The sequence below is a fragment of the Rhinolophus sinicus genome, linkage group LG13 (genome assembly GCF_036562045.2).
Source record: "Rhinolophus sinicus isolate RSC01 linkage group LG13, ASM3656204v1, whole genome shotgun sequence".
Lineage (NCBI taxonomy): Eukaryota > Metazoa > Chordata > Mammalia > Chiroptera > Rhinolophidae > Rhinolophus > Rhinolophus sinicus.
In genome coordinates this window covers 11,676,131-11,691,627 of record NC_133762.1, presented here as the reverse complement: position 1 = coordinate 11,691,627, position 15,497 = coordinate 11,676,131, and the positions used below count along the sequence as shown (strand labels likewise).

General features: G+C 47.1%; 1 protein-coding gene across 8 annotated transcripts in view; it reads left to right on the top strand.

Moving 5' to 3' along the window:
• DET1 (DET1 partner of COP1 E3 ubiquitin ligase) overlaps positions 1-15,497 on the top strand; it is an 80,305-nt gene that overhangs the window by 16,753 nt on the left and 48,055 nt on the right. For 3 of the 8 annotated variants that reach the window (XM_074317472.1, XM_019726724.2, XM_019726728.2), the window contains exon 1: positions 15,213-15,471. The exons of 1 other annotated variant lie outside the window; for it this stretch is intronic. In XM_074317472.1, the coding sequence (XP_074173573.1) occupies positions 15,431-15,471 (41 nt within the window). In that variant the 5' untranslated portion in view covers positions 15,213-15,430. 4 more of the 8 variants (XM_019726725.2, XM_019726727.2, XM_074317470.1 and 1 more) reach the window with 4 other exon arrangements.

Here is a 15,497-nt window from a genome sequence, read left to right as displayed (position 1 = left end):
AGAAAATGAAAACACAAACAACAACAAACAACAAAACAACCCACAGGATGAGAGAAAATATTTGCAAAGAAAGGCTTAGAATCCTTAACAGAACTTTTGGAACTCAATAATTAAAAGAACTAAATTTAAAAATGGGCAGAGGATTTGATTGTACAGTTTTCCAAAAAAGGTATCCAAATAGCCAACAAGCACACGAAAAGATGTTCAATATCGTTAGTCACCAGGGAAATGCAAGTCAAAGCCACCATGAGATACACCCACTAGGATGGCTATGATTTTAAAAGTGGGCAATAACAAGTGTGGGCAAGGATTTGGAGAAAGTGGAACCCTCATACATTCCTGGTAGGAAAGAAAAATGGTGCAGCTGCTTTGGAAAACAGTTTGGCTGTTCCTCAAAATGTTAACTAGAGCTACTACATGGCCCAATAATTCCACGCTTAGGTATATACCCGAGAGAACTGAAAACATAGGTTCACACAAAAAAGTGGTGCACATATGTTCCTAGCAGCATTATTCATAACAGCCAAAAAATGGAAACAACCCAATGGTCCATCAGCTGATAAAAAAATAAACAAATGTGGTATATCCACATAATAGAATATTATTCAGCCATAAAGAGGACTAAAATACAATAGATGGACCTTGAAAATATGGCCCTAAGTGAAATAGGCCATTTGCAAAAGGCTTCATACTATATGAATCCATTTCTATGAAATTATTTTCAGGATAGGCAAATTTATAGAGACAAAGGGCAGATTGGTGGTTGCCAGGGACAAAATGGGGAATGGCTGCTAATGGGTGCAGGGTTTCTTTTTGGGGTGATGAAAATATTCTGGAATTAGATAGTGGTGATGGTTGCTTCACCTTGTGAACATACGAAAAACCACCTGCACAAGGTTGATTGAGGATAATTGATGTTCGACCTTGGGGAGCCCTTCAACGTCTGTGTCACAGGTTCTCTTTACTCAAATGGGGATGGCGCCCCTTCTTTTTCTACCTCCTAGGGTTTTGGTGAGTGAGCCTCAGATACATTCACACACAAGAGAACACTTTGAAAATGATCGGTTTTGCTTAATGCTGATACTATTGTCACATAAAATGAAATGGCAAAAACAGAATGAGCTAAGAACAGCTCAACCTGAGGTTTACAACTAGAGCGCACACTAATTTTGAATTAGGTTATAGATAAAGAGAAGGTACTCAATTTCCCCAGGGTGTTCTAACCAGTACAGATAAAGGCTGCTTGCCCAGGGAGGCAGGTGAGATGGTCCTGGGCGTAACGGTGAGTATTAATCACTCCTTTGGCAGTTTACCTGACTATCCATCACAAGAGCCTTTTAGTGGAAAATGGCAGAGGTGGCAACGGAAGACAGCTTGTAGAAGTGATCAGTTAGTTTGTCACAGAGGCGAATCATTTGAGAGAGATTACAGATGAGTTCTTGGCATTCCTGGGACAGGAAGTCCTGCCAGGAAGACTTGTCTCTGAATAGCTCATCTTGTCCTGCCCTTGGGAGGGACACTGATGAGTTAATTCATACGCTCAGGAGATGCAGCTCTGGCTGACCCACTGCTTCTGAGCCTCTGTATTATGACTAAAATGATCTCAGCATTTCAGCTGGATGGGGAGAAACCAGTTTCCTGGGGGAGGGGGGAATCTCAATAAAATCATCGTTTTCTTATCATCAGGTAGAAATCTTGTGAAGTTCTCCAAGGACCTTGCTTTTATGGAATTATGTTCCATATCCCCTGCAGCCTGGCTAGGATTTCATTCTAAAATAACATTTCCTCTTGGTAACAAATGTCTTGCTGCTCCAGGCTCTGGGGTCTCCATGATGTTCATGAGTTTCTGAGTCTAGGAGACCCAGGGGTGAAGTGGAAATTTGCTATTTATGTCAAATACTCTCTCTCTCTCTCTCTCTCTCTCTCTCTCTCTCTCTCTCTCTCTCGCTCTCACACACACACATTCTTAGTTCACCTACAAGATGAAGTGGGGGGACTCTTGCTGTGTTGTACATTCTATGGGTTTTGACAAATGTATAATGACATAGGTTTATCATTATATATTGTAAAGAATAGTTTCACTACCCCCCAAAATCCTCTCTGCTCAGCCTATTCACCCCTCCTTCCTCACAACACCTGGCAACAGCTCATCTTTTTTCATAGAGTATATAGACCTTTCAGATTGGCTTCTTTTGCTTAGTAAGATGCTGAGTAATATTTAATGATCTGGACGGACCACAGTTTTATCATCCAGTCACTTACTGAAGGACATTTTGGTTGCTTCCAAGTTTTGGCAATTTTGAATAAAGCTGCTATAAACATCTGTGTGCAGGTTTTTGTGCAGATATAAGTTTTCAGCTCAGTTGGGTAAATTAAGGTATTCTGTACCTTAATTTATATTTTTACTTAAAATACACCTTAGAGATAATTCCGTATTAGTACATAAAGCATATCCTCATTAGAACTAATGGTGGCAGAACATTTCGTTGTAAGGATTCCATTGTTTTCCACTATTTAATTAGTCCCCTGTTGATGGATATTTAGGTAGGTTTTTTGATCTCTCAGTGACGTGACAATGCATTATAGCTTCATATAGGTGCAAGTATTATTTGTAAGGTCAATTCCTGGAGGTGGAAATGCTAGGTAGAGGGCATGTGCATTGATAATTTCCACAGATATTAATAAATTATCTCCATATCAAGCCTTTATCAATTTGTACTCCCATTAGCAATATATGAGAGAGCCCCTTTTTCCACACTCTTATTAATATAATCCATCATCAAATGATTTTATCTTTGCCAAACTCATAGGTGAAAACTCGTATCTCAATGTAGTATGTTTAAGTAAATGTTGTTGACATTTAACATACTTGCAGCAATGTGTACAAATCATTCAGTATACAGCTCCATTCATTTTTCATAAAGTGAATTCATCCACGTAATAAGGCTCAAAATCAAGACATAGAATCTTATCAGCCCAGCTTCCTACCCTCAAGGTGACCAGCACCCTAACTTTTAACATCTTCAATTAGTTTGGCCTGTTTTTGAACTTGATGCAAATGTAATCATCCAGTGTGTCTTCTTCTTTAACTCAACATCTCGGTGTAGTCTTATTTTGCAATTAATCTTATAAGTTACAATGGACTATCACATTGTATGTTTTAAGAGTCATTTCTTAAATTTCCTTTTCTGTGACCTCTGGGTTCATATTATTTGGCCAGGCTTTTCTTCCGCTGTTGCATTTATTCTTAGTGGTTTATAGGAGCTCTTTATATATTGAGAAACTTTCCCTTTGTCTGTAATGTAAGTTACAAATATTTTTTTCCCCAGTTGATAATTTGCTTTTAGTGGGTTTTGCCCCACGGAATTTATTTTATTCTTAGGTGATTGAATGTATTAGTCTTTTGGGGTTTCTGAGGTTTGTGTCATATTTAGAAATGCTTTTCCCATGCCAAGATTTTTTTAAATTACCCATAATTTGTCTAGTTTTTGTTTACATTTAAATCTTCAAACCAATTGGTTGCCTCTCGTTTCTAAATAAATTGTAATTTGATTCTTTTTTTTAACTGAAGACTTATTTTGAAGGATATTTTAATTCTTTTTATAGGCAGATAATATTTTGGTTATTATTTTAAAATTAACTTTGAATAGTATTTCGTTGTCTTCAGAGATTATGGACTCTTTAGAATTTTTGAGTTTTAGAATTTGTCCAGTTTTCTTTTATAGCCCAAGACAGGGTCTGTTTTTGAGACTGTTTTCTGTTCGCTGTGTGTGTGTGTGCACATAATTTTATTGGATTTTGTGTGTATATATGTGTGTATATACATACATATTTACATATGCAATATACATTTATATATAATGAAGTTTAATTATGTTATCAAATTTTTTGTTTTTACCTAATATCTGGTAGATACTGTCAAAACCTTCCACCACATGGATTTATTAATTTCGCCTTGCTTTTCTATCCATTTTACTCTGTGTATTTCAAAGCCATGCTGTTAAGTGCGTATGGAATCGTGATTTTTATTTACATTAATTTTATACACAAATTAATACACATGCATTCTCATTGTTAAAATGCAAACAATACAGAAGTATAAGCGTTACATACATTCAGACAACAATGATATGCCATTTCCCCAACAGACTGGGACAAATTTTAAAGATCGGTAGCATTCTGTGATGGCCAGTGTGTCTATGTTCATTATTGTTGGTGAAAGTGTAACTAGGAAACGTTATTAGAGCATCGCCTGGCATGTGGTAAAGGTACCATAAATGTGGCCTCTTATTATAAGTGATATTACTGGGTGTGACATTTTAAAATTTGGTAGCTATGACCAAATCGTCCATCTAACAAGTTCTGATTGCTTAATGTTAAAGCCATGCCACTCTGAGTTCCCATCCATCCACCGGGCGAGGGAAATGCAATCGAAGGCGTGGTAGCCTCTCCTCTCTATCAGGGTTGTGGGAGATTTCAAGACAGCTGGAGCAATGGGGGCCCTCGCCAGCCAGGCCTTTCTTGCACCTCTCAGTGGAGCAGAGACTCATATTCAATAGCTGCTAACTAGGCTCTCTGGCCCTGGCCTCTCTCAGAGTTTGCCTTTCCTGTAGGATCATCAAGGTTGCCTGGCAACCATCAGCAGGTCGGCCTCTCACATGGTTTCCTTAAAGAAAATGGCAAAGCTCTCTATCCTGTCTCAGGCCAAACGAGGCCTAATTAGCGTGAACCAGGAATCAATCATAGAGGGGGTTGGGAGCGTGGATGGTGAAAAGGGTGTGAAGAGCACAGAGGAGGGTCTGGAATGGGCTCTTGGGAGCCCTATGAAAATAGCCACCATTGCTTCATTTTACTCCTTACCCCCTTCAGAATGGAACCCTGGGCAGGGCATAGCAAGGACGGAACTTTTTAGGCTTGTGTCTGAGCAACAGTTGAAGGAACTGGGGATCTTTAATCTGGAGAAGGCTCTTTTCGAGGGTGGAGACATGGTTGTCTTTAAATATTTGGAGGCTGAGCGTGTTGGGAAGGGATTAGGCGGGTTCTAGTTGGCAGGAGAGAAAAGTAACTGTGGACCCATCAGGAGGCAGTGGTTTTGAAAACTGTCGGTGGTTCATAGAGGAAAGGGTTTGTCTTGGGATGGTGGTGAATTCCGCACAGCACAGGTATACAGGTTGGGGAAGGATGTACTCAGGTGGGCACTGATGCCTTTCACGTGTCCGTCCACATGTGTGACACTTCACCTTGGACAGGTCTGCGTTCCTGAGTGGACAGAGTAGCTCGTATGTGGGCACTGAGTCTGCCCCCCCCATATCCGGGGTCCTGAGAACTGGCCCCGCTCGTCTCCACTGGCAAGTGCTGGGTAGGTGTTTGATGTTCTCTTCACTCACCTGAAGCCCAGTCCCAGGTCCCCTGAACCGACAGGTAGCATTGGGGCCATGGCTGGTGTGGATGGGCTACTGCCGGGGGCACTGGTTTCAGAGTGGGGATTGGGGTGGTCTCGTGGGATGGACAGTAGAAAGGATTGACCCACTCTTACAGGAACAGGCGACAGGTCAAGAGTGGTAAGCAGGACTTTTGCAGTTGAAATAGGGACCCGGAAAATCTTGGGGTGCATGAGAGGAGGTGGAAAGTGAGGAGCTGGTGTCAAGTCACATCGAAGTTCATTTCAGATGTTGGGTGTGTCAAGCCAAGGTGAGGACAGGTAAACAGGAAGAGCAGGCTCCTGAGGGACCAGCTTTTCACAGTGACCAGCGCTGGCATTTAGTGTGTATCTACGATGTGCCAGCTGCTTTCCATGTCATCATCTTTAATCCTTGCCACAACCCATAAAGCAAGGACTGTTATCCCCACTTTACAGGTGAGGAAACTGAGGCACAGAGATGCCAGTGACGTGCCCAGAGTGACTAAGGAAACAGCGGAGTCAATATTCAAATATGGAACTCTTCAAATTCTACCTCTTTCTGCCTTGCTGCCACTCCCCACCCTCACCCCTACCTCCCCACCCCCCACCCCCCACCCCCACCCCTGCCCCAGCAGGCAGGGATCCAGCTATGGTTGTGCACACACAGCCAGGGCCCTTCGTTATGGGGTGGGGTGTTAAACCCAAGAGCTTAGCATCGCTCGGTTGTCTTTCTTTCTTTCTTTCTTTCTTCTTTTTTTTAGTTGATTTTTAAAAGTTTCAAATTTATAAGTAGAGGGAGAGTATATAGAGAGCACAGTGGTATATACAGGACACGAGTGTACAGCTAAGTGACGTTTTACACATCCCACACCTGTACAGTAACCACCCAGGCCAGGATACAGACTATTTCCAGCAGTCCCAATTGTGTTTTTCTTAACACCAGTCAGAACTCGATGGCAACAGCTGCATATATACATTAATGGGTCATAAGCCGCTACAGAGAGTCTACCTAACAAGATTTGCTAACATAGGTACTATGTTTTCGCCGCACATGCTATGGTTTCCAGAGCCCAGCCCGGGAGGGGTGAAGTGATCACAGCAGATAAGCTCGTGAAGCCCAGTGTCTGACATGATTAATAGTCCCCGGGCTGCCGCCCGCTTCAGTCTGATATGGACAGAGGGCAGCCTTGTTTAAACTCTTCCTGTTCCAGCCCCCCGACGCCACGGCTGTTATCTCAGCGAGGCCAGAATCCAGCTGTGTTTAAACTACCCCCACCCATGCACCCGTCCTCACTAGAGACCCATCTCTTAACAAAGTCAAAGAAATATTTCTGAGTCTTACCTGGGAACATGGAAGGCTGCCTTACAGCCCTTGGCATCTGGGGGTTTTCGTGCTCGCTGGACCCCTGCAGCCCACTTGCTTCAAGGAGGTGGGTGAGGAGGTCTGGGTGGCCCTGTCTGGAGGATAAAAGTGCCAGATGGCGGGGCAGGTGTTCCGGCTGACTTAACAACCTTATCAGATGCCCTGAGGGGCCCAGCCCCCAGCGGACAGTAATGTTTTATGAAGGTGGCAGGGGAAGGTGTCCCCACTCCTCTCTTCCCCTCTCCCTCCTCCCTTCAACCTGCCCCACGTTAGAAGACCATCCGGTGGTTCTTAGCTGCTGTCACTTTTTCCTCATTGTACCTGGCCAGGTCTCTAGAAGGACCTTGGCTGTGTCTTGAGCTTGCCATTGATGAACCAGCAGGGGAGTGGGCTGTGACAAAGCCCCCTGGCTGGCCGATTCCTGCTGGGGTGAAGTGTGACTGATCTTACTGCCGTCACCCTGGAGGCTTTCGCATCCCCAGACACCTACACTCCAAATGCTCTGGCCTCCTGCACTGGGCCTGGGCTTCCAGTGTTTGTCGTTGGGGTGGAGGGAGAAGAGAGTGACTCTGGTGGCTTCACCCGTGAAGGGGGGGGGGGGCAAACTTCACATCCAGCCACTGTGGCTATTGGTTACACATCCCACATAGCAACTTCCAAGTCCAAATGCCCAGCCCAGCCATCTTGGGACAAAGCCCAGCTTTGTTAGGACTATACCGAAAAGGATGTCATTTTCCTATTTCAGCCACTGGGGAGTCCCCAGGGCCACAATCCTTCCCAGCACTCTGCTCCTAGGAAAGACAGAAAGGAATCTGCAGGTCAGAGTGGCTCCCTGAACACAAGTGTTTTCCTCCTGCCCTCTCAAAATCCCATGGAGTATAGAAGGAAATAGATCCCTAGTGTCAAGGAAAACAGGAAGAGGGATCCACAGTGGATTAAGTGATGAACACATTCCGGGAAGACAGACAGGAAGTAATGGGTCGTACTGGGCTGAATGCTCTCAACGCGGCTGAGGACTCAGTTGTCACGTTCCCAGAAAAGCTCCAAATTCAGAGTCTGAAAAGAGCGCCAGCTGCTCGGCATTCATTCCAGGAAGAGGTGGGAGAGCTTGTCTGGGGACAGACCCCTGGGGCTCCTGCTGTACCCCATGGAGCAGTGTCTCTCAAACTCCACTCTACTTTAGAAAATGCTGACATATCTCAATGCCCAGGCCACACCCAGACCAATTACATCAGAATACCCGAGAATGGAACCCAGGATTCAGGATTTCTAAAGCTCCCCAGTTACATTCATTGGGCAGCCCAGGTTGAGAACCACTGGTCTAGAGGACATTCTTCTTTCGGGCTTAGGGCAGGGGTTGAATCAGCCTGTTTCCTGCGTGCTGCCCTTACGAGCTGGTCAGTAGGTGGGCCTCCCTGGATCCGCCCCCTGACATGGGCCTTCAGCACCTGGAAGGATGGCCCAGCCTCTGGCACCACTCACGTCCCTGTCTTCCTGTCGCCACCCTCCCTGCCCATCCCCACAGCTCCTGGAGTGATTTTCCTAAGGATCAATGCTAATTGTGTCATACCCGCACCTTCTCCCTGCAGACCTAGTACTGGCCATGGAGACACTTCAGAAATATCCCCATGCTTTTCTTTCTAAGCAAATTTCCTCCCCCAGCCCTATACTGTAGTCAAACTGAGGACAGGGGCTCATCTTGATTTCCTATCCCTTCGCCGTGTCCCCCACCCCCAGTGCCTCGCCAGGTGACCTGGGCATAACAGATACTCACACAAAGGGCTCCTCGAGCTGAATTGAGCTTAGCAGAGTGCAGTGTCTCTGGGCTGTCGAATGAAAGAAACATCATTTGTCCTCGCTGAATGCTCTGGCCACGGATGGCATTGTTCTGAGGCAAAAGCAGCTTGAAAACTCAGCATTTTTCTCAACCTACCATTTGCTGTTACTTGTGTTTTATTTTGAATACTTTTTAAAACTGAGGTGTAATTGACATACACGTTACGTTAGTTTCAGGTATACAACACGATTTGCTATTTGAATATATTGCAAAACAATCGCTACGATAAGTCTAGTTAACATCTGTCACCATACATAGTTATAGAATTTTTGTGTGTGTGATAAGAACTTTTAAGAGTTACTCTCTTAGCAACTTTGTACGAACTATAGTTACCATGTTGCATATTACATCCCCAGGACTTATTTTATAACTGGAAATTTGTACCTTTTGATGCCTGCCCTTCACCCATTTTACCTCTTACCCACTTCCCTGCCTCTGGCAACCACCACTCTATTCTCTGTATCTATGAGCTTGGTTTCTTTTCCTCCCCTCCCGCCCCCAACACACACATTTAAGTGAGATCATACAGTATTTGTCTTTCTCTGTCTGGCTCATTTCACTTAGCATAATGCCCTCAAGGTCCACCCATGGTAAGATTTCATTCTTTGTTATGGCTGAATAATATTCCTCTGTGTGTGTGTGTGTGTGTGTGTGTGTGTGTGTGTGTGTGTACACACATTTTCTTTATCCATTCACGCGTGATGGACTCAGGTTGCTTTCATGTCCTGGCTATTATAAATAATGCTGTAATGAACATGAGAGTGCGATGAAATACTTTAAGTACCTGTATTGATTTTGCTGAACATTAAAATAAAACATGCTCATTATAAATTTAAAAAAAAAAAAAAAAGCAATGTATATACAGTAGAAAGTGAATCTCTTCCTGTTTATTCCTCCGGGGAACAACCACTGTCAACAGATCAATGTATACACTTGCTGACTTTTTATTCCTCATGTAAACTTTTTCCCCCTTAAAATGGGCCTGCACGCTTTAGCTGTAACATTTTTTAGTGTGTGAAAATAATGTGAAAAATGTAAATCGTAGGAACAATTCATGAAGAAAAATGTGAACAAAAGAAATATCACCCAGGACCTTCTAACCAAGCAAAACCATTTTGTCACATTCCCTTCCAGCCATTGTTCTTCCCATATGTTTTTGTCGAAACATTTTAGACTTGGTGTGGATACAATTTGGGACCTACTTTGACATTTATTTCATCATAAACTTATAAAATATTATGACTTAGTGGTCATCACCATTAACTTTAAAGAATGCTTGGTATACCTTGAGGGGCGGTACGGGGTTCCTTAGCTAGTCCGCGGCTGTGAGACATTTTGGTTGTAATGAACATTCTGTTGTGGATGGGTCCATTGCCCTGAGATTTATAATTTTAATTCCTGGTCAGAGTGATGGCACTGTCCTCCAAATTGCTGAACGTGGTTCTACCGTTTCAGCAAACTTCAAAAACTGCCTCCCAAAGTGAAATGCATTTTCTAGAAGGCATCTCTCGTCTTGTGCTTTCCCACCTGCTGTCCCCTTTTGCTGTCACCCCACGGCCATGCCCCAGACGGAATTAGAGAGCACGTCTTCTTGAAAACCTTCTCTCCCTAAGGAGCACCTGGGCTAGCTGTCATCTGCTGTGTCCACCTGGCTCTGTGCTTCCATAACCAGAATTTGCTGCACCCCATTCTCTGTTTTACAGTGTGAGTTACTCAACACGGAATCCTCAGTGGGTGAAATGGAGGACAGTGGGGAGAAAGGGGAGAAGGGGGTGCCCTGTTTCTCTCCCACGGATTGCTCCCGGCCCCTCCCAGGCTCTCTGGTGGCCTGTGGCCCACAGGAGGGCCATCCTAGCTTAGCCACCCGTTGGCCTCCTGCCCGCAGAGGAGGTCCCAGCTGCACAGTTCTTGGGCTCCCAGACCCCAGGCATGGGGCAATGAATGGAAGGAGGCCTGTGCTTTGGGTGGCCAGGCCACCCCCACTCCTCCAGCTGTCCCGGCTGCCCCCATCACAGGGCAGCATGGGGGCAGGGCCAGGAAGGACTGTATGTTCAGTCATCGTGACAGAGGGGCGATTACTGGCCCTGGAGGAGATGGCTGGCTGTTCATCTCCACCGCCGGGCCTGGCCCTCCTCACCTGAGAGCTTTCCTAGGTCTTTATCGAATCTCTGTGTCTCACAATTACCTCTCATTTCATTGCCTTCATGGGAGGAAGAGTGCTTTTCCCTGCAGCTAAGATGTTTTTATGTTCCCTGGGCTTTGCCTCCTCGGCCCCCAGCCTCTTCCTTTGCATCCTTCTTCCTTATCCTGCCCCTGACAGTGGAAGGTGGACAGGACAGCCCTGAGACACGCAGGGAACCCCTGGTGAAGGGGACACTCCACAGGGCTCTGCTGTGGGGTCGCAGCAGCTGCTTCCATAGGAAAGAAGGTGCTGGTGTGCCCTCTGTTTCTTCCTCTCCTCCCTCCAAGCCCATACCAGGCACGTCTAGGAGCAGGAGAGCCCTACACTTCCGGTTTGGCTTAACTCATTCATTCATTCACTCATCCAGTGCATATTAGGCCGCTCATATGTGCGGGGCACGAGACAAGCAAAAACTACTGATTCAATGCAGATTTTATCCTCAGCCCAGTGCCCAGCTGAGGTGCGACCTAATTTTCAGAAACGGTCGCTGCCTTTGAGAAGTTTCACATCTACTTGGGCACGGTGGCAGTCATTGATTGGATCCCTAATTGGATCTAGCACTGTTTGAGGTAATATGTCATCCCTGATTTAGAGATGAGAAATGTGAGCCTCCGAGTCTTGTGCCTTCTCTCCTGTCACCACCCACCTTACCCTCTGTGCGTCAGGAGCACCACACTGCTCTGTGCTGTTTCGCGTCTCATGCCTTTGTCCGTGTGGGCCCTACTTCCTGGGACACTGTCCCATTTTATCCTTCAGCATCTTCCGTAGCATCTCTTCTCAGAGTGTTGGGTTAAGTGCCCATCTGCCCCACCTGGCACATACCTCCAACCGAGTGCTCACCGCGTCAGATAGAAATTAGCTGTTTGTGAGTGTCTTTCCAAAGAGACTGCAGGCTTCTCTGAGGCAGGAATCGTGACTTATTCACCTTGGCTCTGGCACATGAGCCGGTGTTCAAAAAAGACTGGCTGAACAGGGCAGATAGGTGAAGAAACTTGTCTGAAGTGGCACTGTTAGCACAGGGCAGAAAGGAGATTTGAATCATGGTTGCTGCTACCATAAGGCACCTTTGTGTGAATTAGGGCCAGGCTCCCTCCGTTAGTGGATTGACTGCAAAAAAGGCAAGTCCTCTGGGTGGACCAGTAGGAAACAAAAAAAGACACTCTTTCTCTGGCTGATGCAGCCCTTTGCCAGGGTCCCAGGGCTTGGCTGAGCCAGCAGGAACTAGATTGCAGCCCGACTCATGCTTCTAAAACCCAGACTTTTCTTCTCTGCTATGTGAGTGAGAGCAAATCTCCCTCAACATTCTCAAGCCAAGAGAAAGCTGTGGTGTGTGTGTGTGTGTGTGTGTGTGTGTGTGTGTGTGTGTGATTATTTTTGGCAAGAAATGGGTAAAAGGTAAAACAGTAAAAGCCCCAAATAGCTGCTGCCATGTTCTTCTTGATCCAAATCTGGAAGTTATCCTTTCCCCGGAAGCCAAGCGGAACAAAAATGGTTCCGTTGCTTGATCACTAAGTCATAGGTGCCAGAGGCAGTGGCAAGATTGTCTGAGAAAGACAGAAGGCTGCAGGATCATAGAAGAGAAAGAAAAACCACTCCTGGGGCAGGGAGCATTTAGCCAAGAGCGTGGAGGGAAGGCACCTCTTTAGACAGTTGGTACGAATTGGGGGTTGAAATCTGAAGGCTGCAGAACTGCAAGCAGAAACAGCCTTTCCTGCAAATAGCCATAAGGGCTTATTATGAAGAAGTGAGGCTTGTAAAAGCAAATATAGGGTGGGGGTCAAGTGAAACCGAGCCTCAGTTTCTGCACCTGTAAAGTGGGGAGAATAATACCTAACTCACAGTGTCATCCAGGGGATTAAATGAGATAATGTAGGCAGAATGATTGGCATAGGGTCTGGCATACAAGTACGTTCATACTAAATGGTGATTGCAATGATTTTGATTCAAGGATGATGAGGGTGATGGAGATGGGATGGTGGTGGGATAATACTTAGGGCAAGACATGTCTGCTACAATGTAGAGGTGAAGAGTGCTGTCAGCCTCTTTTCAAAATGGAGAAAGAACAAGAGGCTCTCATGCGAGGAGAGTTGTTAAAAGCCTTGGCAGAAGAGTCACAGGAGGACTGGAGTGGAGAGAAAGCTCTCAAGTACTTCAGGTCTCTCCCTGTCACTCCATCATCCCACTTACTTGGGGACCTTGTGTCCATGGATGGGGACTCTTGAGAGGGACAAAGGAGGCAGGAGCATGGGGGTGCATTGGCGGCTCAGGACTCAGTGTTCTGCCCAGGGTGAGAGGACAGTGGGGGGAGTGGAAGGGAATTATACATTGGAACATCTGAGCGAGGCAGGCGAAGAACTGTGGAAATAAAGTGTGACATCTGGTGTGCTTGAACATTACCCGACCGAGGCCCTGCCCTGCGTGCATAAAAGACCGTTGTCAGCACTCAGCTCATCTTTACTGAGTGCCTCCGTGCCTGGCCCTGTGTAAGCCCTCAGGGGTCAATAGTTGCAAAACAGAAATGGTCCCCCTCCTTGTGGAGCTGACTTCCAGTGTAGCCCAATCCAAATATTCTATTACTTTCTGAGCAAAAGCATTCAGTTACTTAGGCCAGATACCTTGGGACATTGTTGCCTCGTCCCTTTCTTTCTCTCACACTGTTTATCCAATCTGTTGGCAAATCCCGTTGACTCCATCGTCAATGTATATTCCAAATCTGCCCACTTCTCACCACCTTCACCTATATCGGCACGGTCGTCTCTGGCCCGGACTATTGCAGTGGCTCCTGGATGTTCTCTCAATAGTCCCCTCTCCTTGCGGCAGCCAGAGTGAACCTTCTAAAACGTACGTCAGAGTGAACCTTCTAAAACATAAGTCAGTTTATGCTGCTCCTCTGCTCAAAGCCTTGGCTCTTGATTCCATTCTGAATTGAAGGCACAAAGCAGGTAATATCAGATGAGTGCTGTGAAGAAATAGCGTGATGAGGGTGGAATGAGAGCCGTCAGGGAAGCCCTCTGAAGAGGTGACATTTGCTCTGAGACCCGGAGGCTGAGGCCGGAAAAGTGGGGGGCAGGCTGTCCAGAAATAGGGCAAAGCAAAGGCTTCGAGGGAGGAACCAGGTCGTAAGAGACTGAATGAGAGAACGTAAGTGAAAGACAAGTAAAGGTTATGGATTCATTCAGTGCGAGAAGCTTTTACTGTATGTCCTGTGTGCCAGCAAACGTAGCAGGCACTGCGTTCAGAGAAAAGTACAATCCTGGGCTCAAAGCGCTCACTGTCGAGGAGGAGACAACAGAAAGCAGATTGTTTCTCGGCGGTGGAAACAGCGCATCTAATCGTGAGATGAAAAATACATTTCCATTCATATTTTTGCAAATGTGTCCAGCAGGCGCAGACCATTGTGGAGGTGGCCCGGTTGGAGCTCCAGGTGAATTTTTTCCTTCGCGGTCCCCGGGCCTCTGTGGCGTCGATTCCCCCTCCCGACACCAGGGTGCGCTGTACCGTCCCTTCGTGCGGGCTGGACGGCACCGCGCTCTCCCAGCGCCTCTTCTCGCTGCGCCGCACTTCCGGTCGTTAGCGGAAGCGGGGCCGGGTCCTGAAGCATGGCGGGGGCGGGGCCGGGGGAGGCGCACGCCGAGCCGGCCGGGGGGTCCCTCGCCCCGGCCCATTGAGCCCGGACCGACAGGTGAGGACTTCTCCTTCCTTGGCCCAGCCTCCAAGCCCGTCAGGCCCTCCCCGAGGCCGCCTCAGGTTACCGCCATGGGGCTGCCCCCTCCCCGCAGGACGCCGAAGCCCCGCGGCCCCCGCCCTCGCTCACTATTCTCTTCCCCTTGAGGCCCCGCCCCGGGCTTTCCTTTCCGGGGGCGCCCCCTGGGGGGGGAGGTGTCCGCCCCTCCGTCTCCCCTGCCCGTTTTGGAAGCTGTCACAAAGAATGGAGGGACACGTGCACCGGCCCCCATGGGGAAACGGGGACGCAGCCAGAGCAAGAGGACTTGCTTAGTCCCACGGACTGAGTTGTGGTCCGACTCAGCCAGGCTTGCTTTCGTTCCGTAAATAACGTGCCACACGCAGACTGAGGGGCCGGCCCCAGGGCCGGGCCCTGAGGAAACGGAGGGGACTTGGCGGCTATAGTCGTGGTGACTTCCTGCCTGGAGAGTGCAGTTTAGTGAGAAGTCCACCGTGAAGCACATACCCATGCAAGTAAACGTACACATTCAAATGGTGCCAGTCACGTTGGCGAAGACGCAAGAACCAGAATAGGAGGCCAGTGTGAGGTAGGGTGGTCCAAGAAGACTTCCTGAAAGAGGTGACCCTTCAGCTGCAACTCGAGCAATGATGGCAAGGGCCAGAGGAAATACGTCCCCGGCAGAGGGAACGGCCCTGGTGGAGACGCGAGTTGGCAAAGAACGTGCTTGGCATGAGGCAGGTCCGACGTTCAGGAAAGGACGCTTAAGATGTGTCAAGTACTGTGATTGGCCTACGAAATATAATGTCTGTGGAGCGGGCAGTAGCCCCCCGTCTGGTGCCATAGGCATAAGTAACATGCAGAGACAAAGTGGCAAGTGTGCTAAGGGGTGTGATGGAGACGTATGGCTGGTATATTGGTGTTTTATCTGATGGGGAGGAGAAGGAAGACTTCTCTGAGAAGGCATGCTTAAGCTGTTATCTGAAACACGAGATAACCCAGCAAGGTGAGAAGAGCTTTTTTAGGTTGAGG